Below are 16325 nucleotides of genomic sequence, written 5' to 3' on the forward strand. Positions count from 1 at the left end.
AGTATTAATAGGATTTATTCCAGTAAAGTTCAATATCAAAAAAACTATTACCATAATGTACCCGATTATCAGATTCAAGAAGAAAAACAATAGGATCATGTCAATAAATGCAAAAAGCACTTATTAAACTTCAGCATTTATTAATAATGAGGATTCGTAGGAAACAGCCAAAGAAGGAAACTTTTAAAACTATTAATAGTACTTATACAGAAAACGTTTCCTTAAGAGAGAGAGAAAAAAATCTTAAGAGTTTATAGAGTTTACAGTTTCCAACCCACTGATAAATTCAATTACAGTGAGCATTCATTTAATTGCTAAAAAAAAGAAAGCAGCTGACCAGTAAAGCCTAGCTACCAATACGCTGCAACAGACATCACAATTAATGGAAAATTTTGGAAGCATAAGAAGGATACTGGCAGGTCAAGGACACTAGCTGGTCGCCATTTCTATTCAATGTTAAACTAGGAGTCATGGTCTAGACAATGGAATACTATGCAGCTGTTAAAAAGACAACACATAATAAACAAAAAGGCAAATGAGGTTAGGAGGTGGAGGCATGAGGGGACTAACGCAGGTGTCCAGCGTCCCTTGGCCCTGCCACGCTTTTTTTTTTTTTTTAATTTCCACCTGACAAACTGCCATTTATCCTTTAAATACCTTGGCAGCCATCACATCCTGCCCCTTCGTCTTTTGCACTTCCTTTGTACCTCGTGCATACTTCTATAAGCAAATGTATCCGACGGTTTTACAAGAATTTGCTTGCCTACCAGTGTACTTAACCCATGGCTAGCACAGAATAGGACTGGAAAGAAATACTGCACAGACAGCACTTTTCTCTGAAGGCTCTAGGGCTCCCCAAGCCCCCGCATTAAACTGGTTTGGGCAAAACGACAGGCATTGCTGAGAGCCGCCAGGCCGCCCGCCAGCTGCGGGTCCCCTGTAGGCAGAGCCCTGGGTCACACGCGGACGCGGTCCCGATGTTTCTTCTCAGGCCCTCAGCCCGGCCCACTTCCTCTTTCCTCACTTTAAGGCGCAGACAGCCGTCCCTCTCAAAACAAAACGTACACCAAAACACCATTTTTTTTTTTTAAACAGGAAGTCCAGAGGCCCGGGTCCAGGGCATCCAGCCCCGGATCTCGAACGCCCTCCTCGCCCCTCGCCCCGCGTAGCCCGGCTCCGCTCCCCGCTCCCCGCCCGGCGTCCACCTCTCGAGCCTGACAGCCCCGCCGCCCGCGCAGGCGCCCCGCCCCGGCCCGGCCCGCCCCGGCCCCGCCGCCAGCGCTTCCATCCCCGCCCCGGCGGGTCCAAGCCGGTGCCGGGCGCCCAGGGGTTGCCGCGCTGGGCGGGAGGGCAGCGCCTGAGAGGGCGGTGGGGTGGCGGGGTTCCTGCGCGCGGCCCGCCATGGAGGTGGAGGAGGCGTTCCAGGCGGTGGGGGAGATGGGCATCTACCAGATGTACTTGTGCTTCCTGCTGGCCGTGCTGCTGCAGGTAAGTCCCCGCGGCCCCGCAGCCGCATTTCCCTCTTCAGGGCCGCCCGGCGCAGGGCTAGGCGTCCGCTCCCAGACCGCCGGGGCCGGGGCCGAGGCCGAGGCTCTGCAAACACAGAGGTGTGGCGAGCGTCGGGGTGGGGCAGGGGCGAGGCGCCGCGCGGTGGCCTGGGCCCGGCCGGCAGCGTCAAGGTCGCCGGCCGGCCTCAGAGCCTCTTGGGTTCTGCCGGGCCCTCCACCCCGCCACCTTGAGTGGTGGAAGGAGCGTGTTGGGGGAGGTTTCTCAGCCGCTATGCTGGTTAAGGAGGGATGCAAAATTGTGTTACCTGCCCTACGCTGTTGCCTATAACACGCTGCAAATATGAAGGGAATTGTTACCCTACCTGTGGCACTGTCACCTTGGAATCTAGGACACAGTCTTGATAATCTGCAGACAAAAGGTTGTGTCTAGGATCGCCTCCCTCTGCGCCGGGTGTCCTCTGCCCCTTTTCCTGGGCTTGAGGGGGCTTACTCTTCTAGGGGCTTTCAAAGCATAGGATTTATTTCCCTCTGGTTTAAGTTCTGCTGGCTCATTCGGCCCTGCGCCAGCCTTGGGCTGAGACTCCCGTAAGCCGAATAGTGCCATCTACCATGTGTGGTTATCAAATGGAATCACTTCTTCATTATAAAGAATTCTCAGAACCTACTTGTACACCCCAGCCTCAAAATATCGATTCCATATGCGAAAGGTCACTACAGATTAACTGCGCCAGGCAAGGATTAGTCCTTCACCAACTTAAATGGCTCATTTGACATTAGTCGCTTCTCTCAATATGCCAGAGGCATTTCATTCACAAATCCTTTCTTAGTATTTGCTGTGAGCCAGCCATTTTACTCTTTCCTTCAGTCAACACGTTTAATACGGGCTAGGATGTGCTGAACATAGGGATGCCATGGTGGACAAATCATTCACTGCCCTCAGGAGCTTGCATTCCAGTGGCTGCGGGTGGGGCAGGCAGACAGTTAAGTAATTTAGTTAGCATGTGATGATAGTTATTCTGCAGGAAGTACAGAGTGGTCATGGATATAGCCGCCAGTCCACAAGTTGCTTAAAGCTTGCATAAGACAGTGACTCAACAGGAAGATGGGGGAAGGTAGGGGTTGACTTATTGATTAAAATGTTTGGAAGTTCAGCTGATTTCATCATCAGCCAGAAACGGTTCAAATGATGGAGTCAGTTCTTTTTCTAGCCGAACAGTTCTCAGCTCACGAATATGTGGTATTCTGAAGTTCTTTTAAGCTCGTTGTTTTAGCTTTAAACAAGCTTTCCCCAGGGAGAAAAAACGTTCAAGCTAAATGATAAGAGTATTTAATACCGAGAAAGAAGAATTGCAACCATGTTGCCTGATCTTTATTTATAACAGTTTCTTTGAGAAAACCCTTTTTTTCTGTTCCAGCCATGAATTCCAGGAACATACATCCTTTCTTGAACAATCCTAGCTCCCCATCCCTCTATCCCTACCCTTCACTTCCTGTTATCATTTTCTTATTTGCCTAGCCAAGTATCCACTAACTTGGAGTAAGTTTGTCTTCAGTAGAGTGAGGTTCTAAAAAGGCCAATGTTCTCAGTTTAGGACCTGTTAAGTTTCTCTAACTTACTTTTATTTATGGTTGACCCAGTTAGTTAGAGTTTGCTATCAAAAAGTTCCAAGCCCATGCCTATGACCGTTCACTAAACCTTGGCTGATTTATGGTCAGTATTTGCGGTACAAGGACCAGGTCTTAGAGTGTTGGGGATGAGTGACTGATTGTTTATCTTATAGATGTGGGTGGGAAGATGCCCTGTAGCTGTGCTTATACCAGTGGAGGAGATGCCAGCCTAGGCAAAAGTGAATCCTTCACATGCTACGTGTTTTTAAGGACTCAGTTACCCCATTGAGATACATGATCCAGGGGGTTGTAGAGCCACCCAGAGCTACCCTGGGTATGAGAGTGGATATCTCCAAAGACCTCTCTACCAAGTCTGTTGTTGGAGATGTTTTGGATTAGGGCAGCTGGTCTGTGGAGTGGGAGTACTGTGGAGTCCCATTGCTCAGTTGTATCACAGGTGATTTCATCATTCTTGGGGATGAGGTTTTGCTTCCCCCAGCAGAGTAAGAAGCCCTTTTTACACAGTTGCCTTAAATGAAAGGGGGTTTGTCTGCTTTTAAAATCAAAGGAGTTTTCGTACCATTGCCCAAGGAAGGGGCAGACCAACAACACAGCAACAAGGCCAGAGAGAGGGAGCCTCTGCTTCAGTGGGAGCCTTCTCCCCATCTGCAATTTGATAATGATTAACCCCAGCTGAGAGGCACAAAACCAGAAGGACAGAGGTGGAAACTTTACAGGCCTTTTAACATTCTCCTTCTTCTGGGACCATTATTATTATTTTTAAAAATGATTTTCCCTTTACCCCAAAACATCCATGTTCAAACTAAGAGGACAAAACCACAGAGCAAAGCCACTTCTAAAGGGTTTTTGGTTAACTGTTTTCTTGAATTATTGGTACCATCATGTAGATCATCAAAAGTTACTTCACTATCCAGTTTCCTTTGGCTAGGAGACTTGCCCTCATACTCCTTGCAAACACAATTTTTGGAATCTCAATAGCATTCAACTTTGAGATAGCTAAAGAACAGATGCAGATTTTGCAGATTTTTCCTCAGCATAAGATGCAAATGCCCTGAAAATGGTGATATGTGGTATTAATGTACATAAACAAAAAGTGAAGGGAAAAAGATTGCCTATGTAAAAATGGTTGACTTATGAATAAGCAATAAGCTTTACAGTTAGAAACATTCTTACCATCAAAATGTACTTGCTCTCCTTAGGATCAGAGCTATCTGTGATATTTAAATAGGAATAATTCTATTTAGCATATTACTGTTTCTCTTCTGATGGTGATTCCGAGTTGCTGCCATCGTCACTATTTTGTGTTTGTGTATGTGTTTGCTTGTTGTCTAGGCTCTCTGGAGGAGGAGGGTTGGAATACAATTCATTGTTTCTTGATTTCTTTAGACATGAAATGAAAATGGACGTTACTTCTTTGTTCTAAGCCAGAGGCTCCTGCTTTGTCATTTTCCTCAAAATCATGAATCATACATTATATTATAATTTGCACAGAATTTAAAACCCCCATTTACTATCAGGAACATGTAATCTATAACAAGCATTCACCAGCAAAATTGTGATGCTGTGCTATGAATCTCATCTTAGATTCTGGTGTTCAGGAATGCATTATTTTTATATAAACTCTTAATAACCTTATTTTTTAGATCCTGGAATGACCAGTGCATTAATATTATCCATGCAATAAATAGCTTTTCTCGGCATTTTAGAAAGTAGAATGATTGCAGAAGAGGAAACTGTAATAGTCAACACACGAAAAGATGTTTTAACTTCAGTGGTCATCTGGGACAGGCATATTAAAATGGCTATGAAATACCATTTCACACTTGCTATATTAGCAAACATTAAACAATCTAACAGTACAAGTGTGATGAAATGATAAATAGAAACTATAACCCATTTAGAGAACAATTTGGCACCATCTAGTAGAATTAAAACCTAGCATTGAACTCCTAGGTACACATCCCACATTGTCCCTTGAGCACGTGCATAGGGAGATATGTGTAAGATGTTTACTGCAACACTGTCTATTATAACAAAAGTTAGAACCACCTGACTTTCAAAACAAGACTGGATAAGATGTGGTATAAATTTAATAGAATACAATGTCTGAAATAAATGAACTAGATCTATATTGACTATATGGAGGAATTTCTAAAACACAATGTTAAGTGAAAAAAAAGCAGAACAGTGTATACTATGTGACACATATTCTTAATACAAATTTTAAAAACACACAAACCAATGCTATATTTGTTTCATAAATATATATAAACAGTATAGAAATATAAGAACATGGAGTAGAAAGATCCACACCCAATTCATGAGATTGGTTGCCTCTTGGGAAGGAAGGGAAGGGGTGGGCTTAGGGGAGGGTACAAAGGAGATTGCATCTGTTATCATTAGTTAATTGTGATAGTAGTTTCATGAATCTTATTTTTTGCTTTTCCATATTAAATATTTTTAAGTGAAAAGATGGTAAAGGGAAGAAGATATGCATATCTAAGAGAGAATACTATAGTTTGCTGTATGAGAATAATGGTTCATTCTTTTTTAAAAATCAATATTCCTTTGATCAATTATGGCTGTGAATTGTGGTCCTTTAAACACAGGAGGGTGGGGTAGAGTGAGTTTTATTCAGCCTGTTTTGTTAAACTTCATGTAGAATGCTATCACAGCTTACCTTCCCTATCTGCTTATACGTGGCACCATGTCCCTCCACAGGAAATTCTTAGGTTTGATGAGATATGGCTGAGATCATAGCTGGTTCTTCTAACCTCCCTGGCATAAGCAAGTGATGAAGTTCACACCATAAGCATTAGTGAAGCCCTTGTTCAGTTATAAAAGACTAACTGTCATCCCCAGGATGTTCTCACCATCACTGAGGCTTCAGCCATGATGAGAACCTATGGTCTTACTAAGACCCTCTCATGAGTCCAAAACATGTGGCCATTTACCAGGGCTCTCTGTCAGTTTGAGCAAGTTTTATGCAGCTCCTACTGTCAAATTTTATTTCAATTAGCCCTCACACAGTGGCCTGGAGGTTGGGTCTCCTGAGGGTTTATGGTGATCTGGGAACTTTTGCCTTTCACCAGTTTAGGTGGGTGGGGCAAAGAGACAAACACAGTGGTTTGGTCAAAGAAACCAAACCCACACTGGCCCCCACACCCTCAGGAAAACTGTTGTTGTCCATAGACAGACACTGCCCCCTAGTGTAAAGCAGATAAAGTTGTTGATCTATTAGACAGATTTTCCTCTAGGGAGGCTGTAGAGATACAGGAGGCCTCCAGAAGGGTTAAGGAGCTCCTTTGAGCCTGGATGTCTCAAGAATTAGGACATTCCATGGAAAGCAACTAGACTGATACCTCTGCAGCCCCCAAACCCCCAGCCGAATGCCTTCCAAGGCCATCCCTGGCTGTTTGACTTGTGCCTTGACAGTGAAGGTATTATCTTCCAAGATAGCACAAAAATAGTCATTAAAGTCACGAGGACAGGCAATGTGAATATGGCAGAAAGAACACTAGGCTTGAATGCTGTGCTACTCTGCTGCAAGATGGCATTATTAGGCAATTGTTATTAGGCAAATGACCCATCAGTCTCTACTGTGCGCTTGGAAATGGCTGGATCACGAAAGTTTAATTTGTTTTGCAAGTTTAGGATTTCTCAGAGTTTCCCAATGCCCAACAATTAATTGGCCTTGGAGCAGTGTTGACCCTAGGTTTCAGAATACCAGCTTGGTTCATAACCACAATTAGAGGTTGCCTTAGAAGAAAAAGACTCTCAAATCCAAAGATGCACACAGCTCGGGACTCTCCTCTCTGACTTCTTTGACCGAACACTCATGCAAATTGATATCTGCCTTCATGGGACATCATATAGTACTCAACAAATGGCATATGGTGATTGTAGAAAAAAGAGAAAATATAGAAATTAATACAAATCACTAGTGATTCTACCACCCTAAAGTAAAGCATGCTCACATTTTGGTGTATAGCCTTCCAGACTCTTTATTATATAAATATTGTATATCCATCTTTTTTGCAGAAATATGTATCATAACTGCATTTTGTCTCTCAGCAATGTTGTGAATGCGTTGCTATGCACGTAAAGGAACAACTACATATTTTTTAGTGGCTGTAGCATGGTATTTCAATATATGGCCATAGTATAATTTGCTATTCAGTTCTTTTGTGTTGCATATGTTATGCTTCCTCTTTTTCAAGTTCACAAACCCACGCAGCCCATGGTATTGGTTCTTTCTTCTGTTCTGACCTTTACTTCTTGCCAGTTGATTGTTTATCAGTCTTCTCAAGCCCAGACTTCTCCTGATTCCATTCATATAGTTCTACTTAGATGCTTTTTGTCCCAACTTCGTGGATAAAATAGAGGTTACCTGGTGTAAATTTTCTAAACATCGTTTCCTTTCACTTCAAAAGTTTTTTTCATCCTCATCTATCTTAAATACCTTCTCTGTTAGGGAACATGTCCAAGAGGAAGACATGTTTCTGCCCTCTTTCTAAGGATATCTTTTCACTTTTGTTTTTGATTCTATGTAATCCATCAGTTATTTCTAATCCTATCTCTTTCTGCATTCTCTGCAGAATAGCCTGCATGGTAGATATATGGAAATTGTATTAAATAGCATTAACTCTTAATAAGTGATAGAGTTATGCCCTTCTGGAGCCTTCTTTAGTCGTGTTTATCTAAGGAGAAAGTCTCATTTGGTGTTAGCACTTCTAAAAACATTTCCAAATATTTCTGTTTTAACAAAGGGAATGAGCTAGCATGAAAGAATTAGAGGAGCTTCAGTAGAAAACATTATCTAGTTGGAACTTAATATTATTCTGTTTTATTGTATTTATTCATTTTCTTTTAAAACTTCTTTTAAAATTATGAGACATTTCTGATGGAAAAATACAGAGAGTAATATCACAAACCCACATGTACTTACTTCCAGATTTAATAAATGCAGATATTTTGCCTTATTTGTTTAATGTTGTGTCAGTCATAGTTCTACTGGAGAAGCAGGACCCCTAGGATGGAGATGTGTGTGTGTGTGTGCACGCGTGCATGTGTGTGTATGTGTGTTTATGTAAGATTATATATGTATAATCGATGCATCATTCATTATGGAGATTTGACTGTATACTGTTGCGGGAGCTCGTTCAGCAGGCCCTGTAAGGCTGTTGTCTTTGTGTGTGATGCTGGAGCTTGAAGTCTGCAGGACAGGCAGTCGAGAAGGGAAGATATGATCTGGAGCCCATCAGAAGTGACTGGAATCTGTATCATTCTCCCTGCCTCCAACCTTGATGAAGTGGCTGCCTTTCATCATAGAATTAAACGTGTACCTGGGCAAGGAGTCAGAGCAGCTGAAGGAGGATCCATGGGAAGGTGGAGTGGTTGCAGCCTCATGACTGTGCCACGCCAACGAGGTGGACCAGCACATAAGTGGTAAGCTATGTGAGGCACTAAGGCACCTGCCCCAACCTGGGCATAAAATGCAAAAACAGCTGCTCTTTCACTTTCACCCCTCTCCCAAATCTAGCCTGAAAATGTCTCCTGTGGCCCACTTTAAATAAAAACATACTAGCTAACACTTGGCATTCTAACATTGTGCATATTTTTGTAGTTCCACCTGCCAAGTGATGTCTGAATTGATATAAAATTCTATTTTATGTTAATTTACTAAAATTAAAACATTTGAATTGATTTTAAAGAAGACTATTGAGTAAATACTAGCAGACAGAAAATGGGCATGTGAAAACTAGCAAGGGGTACTCAGATGACTGAAGTTAGGGAAAAGCTGAGCTAGCCATATAATTCTTCCCAGTTATGTAAAGATATATTCTTTACTTTCCTGACTCTGATTGGGCTATTGCTTTACCAAATAATTTCTTTTCCTGAGTTTTGTTTTCATTAACTCCTTAGCAGCCTTTACTACCTGCTCAAGTATCATATTAACAACCTTCTCCTGATTCTCCTAGGTGGAATTCACATCTCCATTCTTTGTGTTCTCATGAACTTCATTCCCAGTATGGCTAATATAGCATTCATCACAATCCACCTTGTATTTACAGCTTTGGATATACAGTCATGCCCCACATAACGATGTTTCTGTCAATAATCACATATGCGACACTGGGCCCATAAGATCATAATGGAACTGAAAAATTCCTATTGCCTAGTATTTCCTGTGCTATATTTTTAATTGTTATTTTAGAGTGTACTCCTTCTACTTGCAAAAAAAAGTTAACTGTAAACCAGCCTCAGGCAGATTCTTCGGGAGACAGTCCAGAAGAAGGCATGGTGTGATAGGAGATGAGGGTTCCATGTCTTCAGGATGTTGTTTTCCTGAAGACCTTCCATTGGGACAAGATGTGGAGGCAGAGACAGTGGTATTGATCCTGACTCTGTGTAGGTCTAGGCTAATGTGTGTGTGTCTTAGGTTTTAACAAATAAGTTCAAAAAATTTTTAAAAATAGAAAAAAGCTTATAGAATAAGGATATAAAGAAAGAAAATATTTTTGTACAGCTATATAATGTGTTTGTGTTTTTAGCTGTGTTACTACAAAAGAGTCAAAGAGTTAAAACATTTTAAGTTTAAAATGTAGAAAAGCTACAGTAAGTTTAATTATTATTGGAGAAATAATTAAAAAAATAAATTTAGCCTAACTGTACATTGTTTACAAAATCTACTGTAGTGTCCTAGGCCTTCACATCCATTCACTCCTCATTCAGTGACTCACGCAGGGCAACTTCCAGTCCCGCAGGCTCTGTTCATGGTAAGTGTCCTTTACAGGTGTACCATTTAAAAAATCTTTTATTGTATATTTTCTATGTTAGGTATGTTTAGAAATACAGATATTCACCATTGTGTTGTAGTTACCAACAATATTCAGTATAGTAACATGCCTTACAGATTTGTAGCCTAGGAGGAATAGGCTATGCCATATAACCTAGGTGTGTGGGAGGTTATAGATCTAGGTTTGTGTAAGTGCACTCTGACGTTTGCACAATGATGGACTCGCCTAAGGACACATTTCTCAGAATGTATCCCAGTTGTTGAGTGATGTATGACATATGACTGTTTGTTGTCCTCATTTGAATGTATGTGCCTTGAAGGAAAAGACTACTTTTTATCCATTTTATCGTCTGAGGTGCATAATATAATGTGTTGCAAAGTTTTGGTGCTTGTTACAATTTTGTTTTTTTTTTTTTTAAATTAAACCGTTGAAGAAGAAGGGATGGTCAGCTGGTGGTGTTACCATTTTACTTGAAAAAGAGAGAGAAGGCCGGGTGCGGTGGCTCATGCCTGTAATCCCAGCACTTTGGCAGGCCAAGACAGGTGGATCACAAGGTCAGGAGTTCAAGACCAGCCTGGCCAACATGGTGAAACCCTGTCTCTACTAAAAATACAAAAATTAGCTGGGTGTGGTGGCGGGTGCCTGTAATCCCAGCTACTCGGGAGGCTGAGGCAGAGAATTGCTTGAACCCAGGAGGCAGAGGTTACAGTGAGCCGAGATCGCGCCACTGTACTCCAGCCTGCGTGACAGAGCGAGACTCCATCTCAAAAAAAAAAAAAAAAAAAAAAGAGAGAGAGAAACAGATGCGATTAAATACTTTGTCCAGAATTTTTTTTAAATTTATTTTTAAATCGAGGTGGAGTCTCACTATGTTGCCCAGGCTGGTCTTGAACTCCTGGACTCAAGTGATCCTCCTGCCTTGGCTCCCTAAAATGCTGGGATTATAGGCATGAGCCACCGCACCTGGCCTAGTCTTAATTAGTGATTGGAGCAAAAATTAGGTAACAGAGTTACTAGTTTTTTTTTCATCTTTTTTTTTGGTTATACCATTATGCAAGGAGTTAGTTAAAAAATGTATTTGATAGACTATACATATTTGATATATATATGAGATAGACTTTTATGTATATAGCAATGTGTTGGGTTCTTTAGAGGGAAATAGCAGTATAAATTAGGGTTTCTTTCCTTCAGGAGGTGACAAATCATTGAAAATTAGAGTTGAACTATTATCTACACATTATATAATGATACAAAGCAATATTTCCCCAGTAAATAATACAGCCAACTAATGCTTTGGAAATTAAGAAGGGAGACGGTGTGGTCTAGAGTGATTTGTTGAAGCCGTCAGAGAGATATCTGAGCTTGAACTGAACTTTGAAGCTTGGATTTAGGGAGAAATGGGAAGGTCATTTCAGGTAGAAAAACATAAAACTGGAATAAGTGTGGAGGAGGGAATAACTTATGACCTTGCTACACAGAGTATGGTTGTTGGTTGTTGCAGCTTATTGGAAATGCAGACTCTTACCCCCCACCCCAGACTTAGGGAGTCACATTAAATTTGGGAAGCACTAATATATGCTATTTGTACAGTGCTATGCAATTCACTGTTGACTATGGAGGAATCCCACTTGACACTGAAGATGGGTTAATACGAATATTAATGACTTGGATAAAGATGTACCATTAGCGTCTGGTCTTAACTGGAAGAAAACGAAACAGAGAGGTTTGGATTTGCTCAAGGTTTAATTAGAGCTGAGGTTCAGACTCGGATAACAGATTCCACTGCTTTCACACCACACAGTGAATAAGTCATGTTAGGGGAATTGAATAGGCTGGTAGAGGAAGCTTGAATGCAGATTAGTTAGCACCTGGACCATGTGGTGGAGGATCTGGAATGCTAGAAAACTTATCATTTATCCATTAATACGTTTTGACTGGAAGAGTTTCATGAGGAGTTTCAGGGAGATTGATCTGGTGTCATAATGCAGATAGATTTTTTTTTTTTTTTTGAGACGGAGTTTTGCTCTGTCGCCCAGGCTGGAGTGCAGTGGCGCAATCTCGGCTCACTGCAAGCTCCGCCTCCCGGGTTCACGCCATTCTCCTGCCTCAGCCTCCCCAGCAGCTGGGACTACAGGCGCCTGCCACCACGCCCGGCTAATTTTTGTATTTTTATTAGAGATGGGGTTTCTCTGTGTTAGCCAGGATGGTCTCGATCTCCTGACCTTGTGATCTGCCTGCCTCGGCCTCCCAAAGTGCTGGGATTACCGGCATGAGCCACCGCGTCCAGCCAATGTAGATAGATTAAAATGAGGAAGAAACAGTATTTAGAGGCACCAGTTACTCCGGGTGTGTTAGTGTGTCTCAAATTTTACACAAAAAAATAGCTAGTATTAGTAAGTCAACCAACAAATATTTATTGAATACCCACTTTGCTGGACACTGGGCATATAATCCTGTCTTCATGATTATGGTCTTGCTTATGTAATGCTTTTGATTGAGTCAATTAGGTAACTGAGTACTAAATGCATACAAAAACTAAAGGTAATGGCAACAATAAAATAATCTTTGATTTCTCCCCTCCCTTTATTTTCTCCGAAAAAAGCTCTGGCCCCAAAGTTAAGTGGTTCTCGTTCTCATCCTGGTTTTGCAATTAGTGTTTTATATAACATTGAACAATTTACTTAATCGTTCTGTATCTCATTTTTCCTACTTAAAAAAATAAACATTGTACTGAACCATGACTTCACAGCACAAGATATTGTGATGAGATAATTTATAGGAGACTTTTTTGGTTTCCTGAGAAGTATTATAAGAGCTCTTAATGGTGTTAATATGAAATTACTTTAAAAACCTTCACTTCTTGAAACTTTAAAAATTTCAATCCCCTAGTGCATTTTAGTCATTTTTCTAATTATAATTACATTGAAAGGGGGAAAAAAATCCAGCCATCTGTGGCACTTGTTCTCCTTCCCTAGAGGTAGAGCTAGAGAAGATAATGATTTATTTGAGATGTTGTTATTCCCACTCTGGTAGACAATGGATAGTGGTTGCTCTTTGTGGCTTTAAGGCCCATCTGCTGATGGGTGCAATTTTATTAGGCAAAAATATGTGGGTGAATGTGTGCATGGTAGTTGTAGATAACAGTGGAGAGAAGAACGAGCGAATATTTTTGTTTTTGGGGGGGAAAGGAATACAATGTGAGCTGTGTGAATTTGTCACAGCCAAAGATAGCAAACCAAAGAGAACCACCCCCATATTCTATGTGTAGGTGATTCTTCCCCATGGCTAGTTAATGCTAAGCCATCTTTGACTTTCTATGACCATATGACCCTTGTGCAAGTGACTGCAGAATAGAGGATCTATTTTTTGAGGGGGGAATCTCTCTGTCACCCAGGCTGGAGTGCAGTGGTGCAATCTCAGCTCGTTGCAACCTCCGTCTCCTGGGTTCAAGCAGTTCTTCTGCCTCAGCCTCCCAAGTAGCTGGGATTACAGGCATGTGCCACCATGCCCAGCTAATTTTTTTTTTTTGTATTTTTAGTAGAGACAGGGTTTCACCATGTTGGTCAGGCTGGTCTCGAACTCCTGACCTCAAATGATTCACCCACCTTGGCCTCCCAAAGTCCTGGGATTACAGGTGTGAGCCACTGCACCGGGCCGAGGACCTAGTATTAATCTGAATGCAGTGTTTAAGCATTGCCTCTCTGACCTAATTTCTCATAGTACCCCTTTCATAGCATTTATGAAACAGTATCATTACTGCTTGCCTCTTCTGTCTCCCTTATGGTTAGCAAAAGTAAGCATGACTATGGGTATTGGAGGAGACAAAAAGGCTAACACTGTTTTATTGAGGCTGGCACTGCATAGAGGAGTTGCAAGTTTCTGACTCTTCTGGTGGCATAAAGCTGTGGACCTATGTGTTCTGTGAGGGCCTTGGATGTGTGTGTGTGTGTGTGTGTGTGTGTGTTTGTGTGGGTGTGTGTGCATGTGCAGGAGGTGGGTGAGGAAGACATTGTGAAGAGTGGGAGGAGAACAGAGAAGATGAGAAAAGTGGAAAGTGCTTATTCTGCCTGCAGGTTGCTAGAAAGAAAACTGGTTAATACTGATTAATACAGATAATACTGATTAGGTAGATTTCACTATTCCCTACATTATGAATAAGGGTATATAGCAACATCACTTTATTTTTGAGTTGTTTTCTCCAAACTGGCTTTATTGAGAATGGTGTCCTTCATAATGGACCATGCCTCAGATTAGAGGACCCTTTGGAGCATTTCTTCTTTTATCTGTAAGGTTGCTTATCCTAGAACAATCCAGATAAAATATGATATGTTGGCCAGGCACAGTGGCTCGTGCCTGTAATCCCAGCATTTTGGGAGGCCGAGGCAGGTGGATCACTGGAGATTAGGAGTTCAAGACCAGCCTGGCCAACATGATGAAACCTCGTCTCTACTAAAAATACAAAAATTAGCTGGATGCATTGGCAGGTACCTGTAATCCCAGCTACTCGGGAGGCCGAGGCATGAGAATCACTTGAATCCGGGAGGCAGAGGTTGCAGTGAGCCAAGATCACACCATTGCACTCCAGCCTGTGTGACAAGAGCGAAACTCAGTCTCAAAAAAAAAAAAAAAAAAGATATGTTAACATATATTCAAAAGAAACTTTGAATAGTGCCTCGCACATAGTTAGCATTATAAAGGCATGTGCTATTATTGGTATTCCATCCTGGTCATTTATTCATTCACATGTTGAGTGTGTAGGCCCTGGGTTATTTGCTTTGGAAGCTCAAAGGTGAATCAGACTTAGATCCTGCCTTTAAGGAGAGTATATTTCAATAGAACAAAATTAAGATAAGCAAATACATAAATATAATACAGTGAAGGAAATGGTTCATGCTCTCAAAAGTCTAGATGGAGCTTTAGGAGTGAGCAGCAAGAAACAGGAGAGGACTTCTGGAGGGCTTGGAGACACAAGCAAGACAGTAAGGAAGTCTTCATGGAGGAGGTGATATCTGTGTTGCGTCTTGGAGGATGGGAAAGCTCAAACACTTGCAGCAGGAGAAAGTGCCTTCCAGGCGAAGCGAATGGTATGAATAAAGGTAGGAAAGGGTACATTTAGAAAACATGACGAGTTTGCTTTGCCTAATTGAAGGCTGTGCATTCACTAGAACGTGTGTTTCAAGTCCTCTCCTCCCGAGTTCCCTTGCCCCATGTTTTTCATTGCTTTATACCCATCAATTAAATTTCAGCAGAGTATAATAATCAGGGGCAGTTACTAAATGGGTGTAAGTGGCTTTGTAATTATAGCTGCTGCTAAATGTGTAATCTATCTGTTCTTATAATTAGTAAGGTTTTTATTTTTATAAGCTGATTACCTCCTATTCGAAAACTTCTGTAACAGTATGCAAATAGGAGCCAGGAAACATATAAGTCTAGGAACTTACTTTCCCTTGCAGTGTATAATAAATCACCCAGCATCCTGACCCATGGCAGCTTTGTACCTCTCCAGAGAGGCCCACCATCGATGGACTCAAAGTAGATTGAGAATGCCTTAGATCCTCTCAGCCTTACGCAGAATGGAAACATCACATCTGTTTTTTTGTTTTTTGTTTTTTGATACAGAGTCTCGCTGTGTCGCCCAGGCTGGAGTGCAGTGGCGTGCGTGATCTCAGCTCACTGCAACTTCCACCTGCTGGGTTCAAGCGATTCTCCTGTCTGAGCCTCCCGACTAGCTGGAATTACAGGTGCCCACCACCACACCCGGAAAATTTGTGTATTTTTGGTAGAGATGGGGTTTCACCATGTTGGCCAGGCTGGTCTCAAACTCCTGACCTCAAGTGATCCACCTGCCTCGGCCTCCCAAAGTGCTGGGACTGCAGGAGCGATGATTAAAGGTATTTTAAGACATCAAGTTCTAAGTTAATAGGGATAGTTTATTTAGATTGTCTTACTCTGGAGCAGACTAATTATGTGTTTTCTTAATAAATGTTAAACTTGAAATAATCATCCAACAATGGGAGTTAATACTAAAAATCCATAGCACAAAAAGATTGCAATAGGGCTTGACTTATAAACCCAATTTCAAGTAGCTGTAAAGCCCAGAACAATCAGTGACAAATGGCATATATGTTTAATAAATATTTCTTGAATGAATGTGTGAAGTATATTTCTTGAATGAATGCGTGAAGTATATTTTCTTTGCAGGGGGACAACTATGGTTAGATCAAACCAAGACTAGGTACAACTCAACGTTACAAAATGAATATCTATAGCTGGGACTTTGAATTTCTTAAAATCTTATTATGAACTGTATATCATATTTTAAAATAGTGCCTACTCTAGTACATATTATGCTTACCTGCTTTAGTAAAACAATACAATATATATTGTT

At 41.5% G+C, this 16325-nt stretch overlaps 1 protein-coding gene across 4 annotated transcripts in view; it reads left to right on the plus strand.

Annotated features, from left to right (window-relative positions):
* The first annotated feature begins 1285 nt into the window (after window positions 1-1285).
* The window catches only part of SLC22A15 (solute carrier family 22 member 15), a 93219-nt gene continuing 78179 nt past the window's right edge, over window positions 1286-16325 (plus strand). Inside the window, exon 1 of one of the 4 annotated variants that reach the window (XM_001148217.6) lies at window positions 1286-1488. In XM_001148217.6, the coding sequence (XP_001148217.1) occupies window positions 1402-1488 (87 nt within the window). In that variant the 5' untranslated portion in view covers window positions 1286-1401. The remainder of the gene's footprint in view (window positions 1489-16325) is intronic. The other 3 variants (XR_010152677.1, XR_010152673.1, XM_009428599.5) reach the window with 3 other exon arrangements.

The sequence above is a fragment of the Pan troglodytes genome, chromosome 1, assembly GCF_028858775.2.
Source record: "Pan troglodytes isolate AG18354 chromosome 1, NHGRI_mPanTro3-v2.0_pri, whole genome shotgun sequence".
NCBI classification, from domain to species: domain Eukaryota; kingdom Metazoa; phylum Chordata; class Mammalia; order Primates; family Hominidae; genus Pan; species Pan troglodytes.